Source organism: Sminthopsis crassicaudata, chromosome 1 (assembly GCF_048593235.1).
Source record: "Sminthopsis crassicaudata isolate SCR6 chromosome 1, ASM4859323v1, whole genome shotgun sequence".
Lineage (NCBI taxonomy): Eukaryota > Metazoa > Chordata > Mammalia > Dasyuromorphia > Dasyuridae > Sminthopsis > Sminthopsis crassicaudata.
This window is the reverse complement of record NC_133617.1, coordinates 644,659,030-644,669,813: the sequence shown is the minus strand read 5'-3', so window position 1 is coordinate 644,669,813 and position 10,784 is coordinate 644,659,030. Positions and strand designations below refer to the sequence as shown.

The 10,784-nt window shown below is 31.2% G+C and overlaps 1 protein-coding gene across 1 annotated transcript in view; it reads left to right on the top strand.

The window, feature by feature from the left end:
• Positions 1-10,784, top strand: part of MPDZ (multiple PDZ domain crumbs cell polarity complex component) — a 221,149-nt gene that overhangs the window by 92,802 nt on the left and 117,563 nt on the right. Inside the window, 5 exon segments of the mRNA XM_074282905.1 lie at positions 160-306; positions 1,504-1,668; positions 2,704-2,892; positions 5,520-5,729; positions 8,668-8,784. Coding sequence (XP_074139006.1) covers positions 160-306; positions 1,504-1,668; positions 2,704-2,892; positions 5,520-5,729; positions 8,668-8,784 — 828 coding nt within the window.

Genomic DNA, 10,784 nt, shown 5'->3' with positions numbered 1-10,784 from the left:
GCATATATAGTGTATAATTGTATATAATTAATTCATTTAATCAAGTTAAATAAATTTTAGTTGATGGCTTTTGCTTTTATATCACAGTTATTTATAGTGGAAATAAATAAAATGTGTATGTATACACACACACATATATAACTATTTTCTTTTTTGTAGGTTGCCCACATGAACAAGTTCAGTGAGAGCAGTGGGTTGGGAATAAGCTTGGAAGCCACTGTAGGACATCATTTCATTAGATCTGTTCTACCTGAAGGGCCTGTTGGACACAGTGGGAAACTCTTCAGTGGAGATGAGTTACTAGAAGTAAGATATTGTTTCTCTTGCATTCCTTTAAATAAATTTCTAAAAAAACAAAACAGTAGACAATTCTTTTTCACGTATGTATTGAATAGAGTAATAATAATCATAATCAGTATTTATGTTGTGATTTTCAGAGTGCTATGCCAATAGCATTTCATTTGTTCCTTATAACAGCCCTGTGAGGTAGATGAGATACTTCCATCCATTTTATAACTTAGGGAACATACAGAGAGAAGTTAAGTGATTTGTTCATATTGTATATGATTAGTCACCGTCTAAGACAGATTTGAACTGAAATTTTCCTTGAGTGAAGTGTTCTATCCATAGTGTCACTTAAATATCTCCAGGATAACCTTGGGGTTTCTTTCAATTTTGAAATTTTTAAAATTTATCATTGTATAAGACTTAGAGTAATAGTTTGAATGGCACATTCAGGACTAAACTATAAAAAACCATAAACTCTCAAAAAAAATCTGGAACATGTATATACTCTTTTTCTGAACTAAATCCCAACATTTTATGTTTAAGAAAAACTTCTACCCTTATTATCATTCCTCTTTTCATCACCTCTCAATGTTCACCTTTCTTCTAATAGATATAATTTAATTGGCGGAATGCACACTGTATAGTTTCTTTACTATTTATTGTATATTTGATCTTGGGTAAATCATTTCAGCTCTCTGAGCCTCAGTTTCCATATATGTACATTGAGGGGACTGAACCACATGATTGATAATTTTTTTTTGTTGGTCTGAAGTCTTGTGATAATATCTTTGTTCCTCATTTTGGTTCTGAGATTCTTAATGTGGCAGAAAAAAAAATGTGGATAAAAGGGAGGCAGCTTTTTCTTTGACTTTTTATTTTGTGATGACAGATAAGCTCTTAGAAGTTTAAATCAAACCAAAGAATCTTGTAACATTCTTTTATATGTGAAATTGTATTAGACTTGCAATATATCAGCCTTGATCAAAGTAATCTAAGATCCAGCCGAAAAGGGGGAAACAGTTATGGACAATTTCTAATCATCATAGATCTTGAATAAATGTGATATCATTTGTGTATGTGTTGAATATAAAATGAAAATAAGTCTAACACTTAATTTGTAAAATAATATACTTTACTTGATATTAAAATATCTTTTTTTCCCCCAATGACATCTCTCTCCTTCTCTCCCCCTCCCCCTTTTCCCCTCTTGAACAGGTGAATGGAATAACTTTACTTGGTGAAAATCACAAGGATGTGGTGAATATTTTAAAAGAGCTTCCTATAAAAGTGACAATGGTTTGCTGTCGTCAACTTGCTTTAGCCATTAACCAAAATGAGTTGGATAGGTTGAATCTTTCTGATATCCATTTAACAGAAAAGGTACTTTGCTCTTTTTTGTCTAACAAGAGATAATACTTATCCTATTGAGATTGTATAGAAAATTTTGAAAAGTGTTTCAGCAGAAGAGATTCTTCAGAACACTGACACTGAGAGCTATGTACTAATATTGAAGTTGCATTATATATTTTGAAAGCCAAAGGATCAGTTTGCTACTTTTAGATGACTAGGCTCTGGCATATACCTGTGTTAGCATGGAAAAGCCAATTAACCTCTCCAAGTCTCAGTTTCCTCATTAGTAAAAGGAGGGGGAAGAGAGAGGAAGAGAAGAGAAGAGAAGACAATTGTTAAGGTCTATTCACCTTCTGAACTGTGATTCTGTACCTGAAAACTGCAATGCTTACACTTGAGGTCAATTCTTTTTACAGTCTCTAAGGAAGAATATAGAGAAGAATCACATAGGATTACTATGAATGAATATGTTGCTTTCTTAACCAAAGCAAGGAATTAACCCATTTCAAGGGGATCATAGATCCACCGAAGTACTGAAATATTGAACTCATATTATTAAACCAAAACCATTTTACTGTGTATTTGGTACAAATGATGCCCCAAGTTACAAAATAGCATATAAAAATATTTTCTACATACATTGTTTTATATATCAATCTAGTTTCTCCTTTTTTTTTCCCCCTGAGGCTGGGGTTAAGTGACTTGTCCAGGGTTACACAGCTAGGAAGTATTATGTGTTTGAGACCATATTTGAACTCCGATCCTCCTGAATTCAAGGCTTGTGCTCTATCTACTGCGCCACCTAGATGCCCCCTCTAAGTTTCTCCTGAATTATTTCATATTTATGCTTTAAGATGTCATAGAATTATTTATATTGTTAATACTTGATTGCTTAGTTTTGTATCCCTCATTTATCCCAAAACATTAACTGATTCAATGGTGATTTTTTTTTTTCCTGTAGGTATTTTTTATTTCAATGGTCTTGCATTTTCCCTTTTCCTGTGGGTACAATATATCTCTTGATCTTGGGTTTCTGAAATAAGAGCTCTCTGTTCTTTTCTTCAGCCTCATGTAGACCTCGGTGAATTCATTGGCTCATCAGAGACAGAGGATACTGCTTTCGACATGAATGATGTGGGTCAGAATACGGAAGAGGTGCAAGGATCATCACTGGCAATGTGGGAAACCAACATTCAGCATATTGATCTGGAAAAGGGGAACGTAGGACTTGGTTTTAGCATATTAGACTATCAGGTAACATACTCATTTCAACAGAATCAATCTGCTTTTTTTTAAAGGTAAATTTCAGGATCAAATTATACCTTTGAAACTAAAGAGAAGCTAAAAGTATATGTCATTTTGTATGTACTATAGACAGCAGCAATTTAAGTTTTCTTTTTGTGAATTTTTCCAAAGAGTTGTATTACTGTTCACTTGTAGTATTGTTTTCTAAAGGAATTTCTCTTAATGGGAGAGATAATACATTGATATAGCAATTTATGATTTAATTCTTGATAAAATAAAGGCACAATATGGTTTGTATTTATAAGAATTTCAGAAATTAAATTTATTCTTTTCATATCTATTTTGTAGCATGCATTTAAATGACTATATAAAATGTTGTTGTGTATATTCTAGTCTGTGTTCATACTTGAAAAATGAAATATTAGCTTATTAGTATTTCTTCTATATGAGTGATGTGTTTGACATTTGGTATAATATCTTTGTATCAATATCCACATAAATACATTTATTAAAGTATTTATCTTATAAAGAGTAGATCTACAACTGTATTTTAAGATGGCTGAATATCATATGAGCCATTTCTTATATTCTGCAATTAAATTTCCTGAATGGAAAGTCTATCTGATAGACTGCAACTGTAGCTTTTCATTAATTAATGCCAAACAACAGAGCCAGCTTAGATGACACCATAAAGTCATATAAGATGCTAGTTCCCTCAGTAATGCCTACTTTCTAAATCCTGTTTCTTGCAAAAACAATGCACCGTTATTATATTACTTATTATTATTTTGTGGTCCTTTTTTACATTTTTTTAGCTTTAGATATGCAAGCACTTTTATAAACAAAATAAAATTATTATTAACACTTGATAGTTGTGGTAATGGTTTTAAAGTACTATAACAGGCAAAATAATTTTTATGATGTAGCATGTGGCATAGTGTTCCTGAGTCTAAGAATAGGGAAAAAAAACCTTTATCCATTCTCAGATCCAGAAATCACCAAAGCTATGTCTGTGTGGCAGTATGTTTCAGCTTGAGCATCTAATATTTTCAAGGTGTCAGATGTTTTACTTAGTCCTCAAAGACATCTTAGCCTCCTGCTAATTTCCTGGTATGAAGAAAAACAAAATAGATAATTTTGCCTCTATTTCCCATAAATGGAACACTCTCATTTTTAGCTATCCTCAAAAGTTGTATGTATGTTTTGTGCACATTAGAGCATTTGCTTTGCTAATTATCATAGAAGTTAAAGTTTAACTTCTTTGGAACAAGAAATGTGCCACTTCTGTGATTCACAGATGTCCCATAGACCAAATATACCAGGATTTCATTTTGCTTTCCCTCTTGATCTCTGTGTGTTTTTCCTCCTTTAATACTGACCTTAGACCTTCTTTGACCCAGTTATTCCTATTACATCTAATTGGGCATATTAAATTTATTCCCTACTTGAAGCTACAAGACCTTTCTGTTCTCACTTTACTAATCCATCCCTGATCACTTAACTCTGAATTCCATGAGTGGCTTTCCATGTTTTGTGGCACATGGTTTCTTTCCTGAATTTGACAGTGCAGAACCATGAGGCACAGTTCAGGGAAGGTATACAATCTTTGGGTATTTTAGGTATGTTGTTTTTACTGTGCTGTTTTATATAAAAATATGTTCATTTTTCTTTGGTTTAAGACAAATGTTACAGCATAGTTTTGCTGCTCATATTTCTTTTTTGTTGTAAACACTTATCTTCAGCTATATGCAAGACAAGATAGTTTAGTAGATAGAGTGCTGAACTTCAATTCTGAAATACCTGGCTTCATATTTTTGCCTCAGACATTTAATTTGCTTTTTGACCACTGACAAGTCATTTTATTAATGAATATATGTTGCAAGCAATTCCCCAAATCTTGTATAATTAGTCTATAAGCATTTATTAAATGCCAACTGTGTGCTAAGTGCTATGTATAAAAACATACAAAAAAACTGCATTCAAGGATCCCACATTCTAATAGATAAGCAACAAGCAAATATATATATAAGTGTATATGTATAATATATATATTTATATAAAGTATAAAAGGAAGGTAATCTCATAGGGAAGATAGTAATAGTAAAGGGAACTGGAAAGGCCTCAAAAATAAGTTGTGATTTGATCAGTCCAGAAGAAAGCCAGAGAAACCAGGAACAGATAAGGAAGTTGCATTCTGTTGATTGGGCAACCAGGTAACATTTGAATCTCGCATTAGAATTCTGCTTCTGCTTCTGAGTTCTATGATTTTTGTGATCCTTGGCAATTCACTTATCCTTATTAGATCTGTCACTTCATCTGTAAAGTAACAAAATTGGATATAATAATCTCCAAGGTTCATTCATTTCTAAATGTATGATTTCATGAGGTAATTTCCTATTTGGGAGGAAATCATAGATCCTTTGATTTAACAGATAAATATAAAGGATAAGACCCCAGAAAGAACCATGAACAATTTGCAACAGTTATAGTAACTTTATTCCAAATAATAAAGGTCATGTTAATGAATGGTTTTGAAAAAACTTAAAGAGAAATGCTTGAAATAATTATGTAGACATTATTACTAAAATTAGGGGTTTTCCTAAATAAACTTTTCTTCCCCTGCCTCCCTACATCAGGATCCAGTTGACTCTGCTCGCACAGTCATTGTAATACGCTCATTAGTACCTGGTGGGGTTGCTGAACAAGATGGAAGACTTCTTCCAGGGGACCGGCTTATGTTTGTCAATGATGTTAACTTGGAAAATGGAAGTCTTGAAGAAGCAGTACAAGCCCTGAAAGGAGCACCCTCAGGAATCGTGAGAATTGGAGTTACTAAACCCCTACCTGTAAGAATTTTGGTTATGTTGATTTTGTTATCTTTTTTCCAGTAAAAATAGGTTATATACTCTCTTTGATATTAATATATCTTAAAGAATGAAAATGTATCTTTTATGTATAATACTTTATATAATAATTTCCATCAGTAGCAGAAAAAACCCAAACCCTAACTACATGTGAGTATTTTATATGTATATATTTTCTAATGAGAGATAGTAATAGAATTCCATAAGCAAACTTTTTTGACTAATGATTAGTTTTACTAATTAGCACAAATGAATGTTAGGAACCAATGAAATAATGAATCTTATATTAGTGAAAGAAAGAGAGCTGGCTAATTTAAAGAATTATTTTATAAGGCGTAAAGTTGTCTAGCAAAATCAATTTTAAACTTTAAATTTTACTTTTGTTGAAAAATAAGCAATATTTAAATGTTGTATTTGCTTAAAGTGAGGAACCTGTAAAATGTTTTACATGCAAGATGAAAGACAATACTCATATAGAGGGAATTTATATACAAAAGTACTTAATAGAAGATAGGAACTAAATTTGTGATGATAGTATTGATATAGGGAAATCCAAGAAGAGGGAACTATTTCTTCTAATGCATATTGGCACCTTCTTCGCAACCTAGTGTTGGAAGTGTAGTTTAATGTTCTGAGGGGCAGTGTGGCTGGCTTGTTGAGAGACATATATTAAGTGTTTATCAAGGATGGTACTTGAACTTGAGTTCTGAGCCCAGCTTTCTATCCATTACTTCATTGCTCCATCATTTAAATAGAATCATTAATACAACATATTACAATTATAAAGGATAAATACTTATCTGTAAACAAAAATGCCATTGTATTCATAAAGGGATGCTTATCAAACTTCCTGTTATGTGGCAGATAATTTGTGTTATCCAAAAGTTGTTTGTGAATAATTATTATTATGGTAAGAATTTATTATGTTAACTACTTGTGGTAAGAAAATAACATTACAAAAAATCATTGAGGCACTAATTTAGACAATTTATTCCAGTATATTAGTAACTGACAAAAATTCATTTTGTCAGGTTTTTTTTTTACCGACAAGAAACAAAGTACAGTAGACTTATTAAGCCTTTCATTCTAGTCACACACATACACATAATAGAGATTGTCTTTTAATTAAAGAGAATTTAATAGGGACACAGGTGTGTGTGTGTGTGTGTGTGTGTGTGTGTGTGTGTGTGTGTGTGTGTGTATTTGGTATGAACTTGTGATTTTATTACAGCAGGAAATCCTAGATATGGAAAATGTACCCAACATAATACAGAATGACAACTCTTCTGTAATTTAGAGAGTTGCTAATGGGTAGAAGGAGGCAAGCATTGTTGTAATGGATAGCTGGCTGGCAGTTTCAGAAGCCACTCAGACACTTACTAGCAATGTAATTTCGAACAAGTCATTAAACCTCTTTATATCTCAGCTTTCTAATCTGTAAAATAGCATCTGCCTTTCAGGATGGTTATGAGGCTCAAATAAAATAATAAATGCCAAAACATTTTGCAAAACTTAAAGTGTTATATAAATTCAAGTCATTATTATTGTAATGAAAAGTTCCATTATATTGTTCAGGGTATCCCAAACTGTCTTTCATGGCACACAGTAAAGTCAAATTTTAACTCACATGCTTTTTGAAAAATGTAAAGGAAAAAAAATTGAAAGCTAAACAAGCATTTCTAGTAGACTTATATGTGCAAAACACTGTGCTGAATAAACTGTAATTTCATGCTTTCTTAAACGCTTCTGCACTGTACTAAAGTATTTTGTTTCATAAAATTGTTTTGTTTCAATTTTAATAGTCATTCTTAATTCAGAAGGGTTAATAGATTAAATTGGGAGCTAAATTGATGTTATATACTTTCTAAGGGAATTTAAATTTAAAAATTAGAGGATTTTTTAAAAAGCTGATGGAACTTAAATGTTTAAAAACTGATAAAATAAGAATGTTGTGTTATGTTAGAGGTAAATGATCTATGATTATAAATTCATTAAATAACAACTGAAGGATGACTTTTATAAAACCAATATTGCTAATTAATTATTGAATAAGTTCTTTTTAGAATCAGGATTGTTTTCTTTTCCATTGTTGAAAATCTCTGTAAATACTAGATGTACAGAATAGAGAGATTTTCAGACATGGCCAAGGGATTGATTTATTTTTCTTAACTGTTCTTTTTTAAATAATATTTTATTTTTCCCCAATTACATGTCATTCTTGACATGTAATTTTTAATATTCATTTTTTAAGATTTTGAGTTTCAAATGGTTCTTCCTCCCTTTCTCTCACCCTTTTTTCTGAAGGTGGTAGTTTTATATAGTTTATACATGTGCTATCATGTAAAACATATTTCCATATTAGTCACAGTTGTGAAAAAAGAAGATAAAACAACAACAAAAAAACCTCATGAGAAAGAATAAAGTGAAAATATGCTTCAATCTGTATTCAGAGTCCATTAGTTCTTTATCTGGTTATGGAAAGAATTTTCCTTTATGAGTTCGCTGGACTTTTGACTTTTGATTTTTTTTTTTTTTTTTGCTATAACTTAGGATGGGGTGGATTTTTGTTTTGAAAAGGGAAAATTCTGCAGAGGAGGGAAAATAATGACTTTCAAAAAAGAAGAAAAGAAATGTCTCAAAGAAAGATATAGAAGAGAACAGAATAACTTTAAAAGGGGCTTGGACAAGGAAGGCAGTGTTGAAACTACTACATTAAGTTTAAAATATTCTCAAAAATAGAAAGAAATATGGCTTTTTCATATGAAATCAACTTTTATGTTCTTTGTATATGGAAATGTTTATATTTGTTGTTTGTCAAATTTTAAGAAAAAATTTTAAAAAAATCTTCCTCAACATGTCTCTCTTTGCATGTCCTTTTCAATGGTTATTCATCCAACTCTGAGCTTCATTCTTTCTGCAGCTTTCACCAGAAGAAGGTTATGTTTCTGCTAAGGAAGATCCCTTTTTCTACACAGCATACTCATTTGAGGAGGAAGGGCCCACTGATGTAGCCCTCTTCCATGCTGAGGTAGTTCTGGTCAGTGCCCCAAACTTACCAAGCCTTCTTTGAGTCATTTGTTGGCTTAAATGATTGCTTTTGCTGAGCATTGTAATAGACTAATGTAATAGGCTTGTGCTAATTCTTTGCGAATTTGATTTTTAAAACTGTAAACCTGGCCATTCATTCTACTCCTGCCATAAAGTTCTTAAAGATGAGATATGAAAATATACATATATATATATGTGTATATGTCTTATATGTATAGAACATACATATACTATATGTGTGTATGTATATTATGTGTGTGATGTGTAAAATTAATTTTCTGATATTTGAGAGGAAATGTAATTAATAGCATATTAAGATATAATATAACATTACTCTCAAGTTTTCTAAAATTGATATTCTTGATCTTTCTTTTCTTTCATGATATATCACTATTAGTCTCTTTAAGGTATATTAGCTATATTTTCTTATTGCTGTCATGAGGTTTGCAGTTCAGTACAGATTAATCAGCAAAACTGTATTATAAGAAAGGAGCCAGTCATTTATTGTGTGATATGGCATGCACAAATCATATAAATTTGTTTCTCTTTATGGACAAGGAAGCTGCCAAAAAGGGGGAAGGGAGAGAAATCTCATGCTTGTATAATTATCAAAGTAAGTCTTGATGCTTTGGTGTAAAAATTAAGATAGAAGACTTTCTGTTCACTCTACCCATGAAGAAAGGAAGTATAAAAACAATAGATAAATTTAATAGCATTCTTAGTACTAAAGTTTAGATTGTCTTTCTATCTAACTTTTTTTGGCATACATTTACCATACTTAAGTGGAGATTTGGTCTAATGTCTTATACTATATTGGAATTGAATATCTTTTTCAAACCACTCATATATAATAAACACATCTTTGGCATAAGCATTTGAATGTATTAAATACTTCATCATATATTTTTAACCTACTGTTGGTCATCTAAAATTTTTTTCCTTTAAATAAGAGCATAAATTATTATAGTCTCAGAGTCTTTCATTACATATTTCTATGCTGATGTTCACTTTAAAAGAAAATGTTGGAATGAGAGATGGGAAGTAGGAAGTGAATAGTTACAGTTATATAGTTCAGCTTGGCTAGAAGAGTGCTTAAAATGAGGAATTTGGGATCATTCTTGAAAGATAGTTTATAGTCAGTCTGTGAATAATTTTACATGTAATTTTGAGACTGAGGAGTTTGTATTTAAAGAGAAAGACTTTTTAAGTATAGAAATTACTGTGGACCATGGGAATTCCTCAAGAATAGATTATACTAAAAAAAAGTAAATTATACCATCGTAACATTTAAGTAGGCTTTAAAAAATATCTTTTCATAATCAATCTTGTATTCATATGTCTGTTGTAAGTTTAGTTCAATTCAATTGAAAAAGCATCTATTATATGCATATGCTACCATGTGTGAGGTACTTGTGACACCTATCTTTTCATTTCAATATATCACTATATTGTAAACAGATATACAAATTTATTGACCTTCGCAAACTCGGAAGCTTAGTTAATTTCAACAAAAAACTTTAAAAAGTATTTTAATGCAAGGATAACAATATACTTACTCTAGTTTACTCTGGAGTTACTTGTCCCTTATCATCCTTCAGTGAATCTTTATGTGTTCTATGATAAAACAGAAATTTCTGTTTTGAGAAGAATTCTATTCCTATCTGATATCATACCTTTCTCTTTCCTGTGTTGTGCATTCCAGCCAGCTAAATTACCAGCTATTCCTCAAATTCTATTACAGTCAACATGGCAAATGACTGCAATGCTTGATAAGTACTCCCTTCTTAATAAAATCTTCCTAATCCTTCTCTCTTTTCAAAACTCAGCAACATGCTCTTTGAAGCCTTCCTCAAACCTCACAATTTTTAATACTGTCAACCTCCTGAAATTTTCCTAGAATATTTTTCTTTCCATTATTGTTTTGTTATTAAATTCATACTTGCATTATCTATGTATATGTTATACAGTAACATAGACTAAGTACCAAAG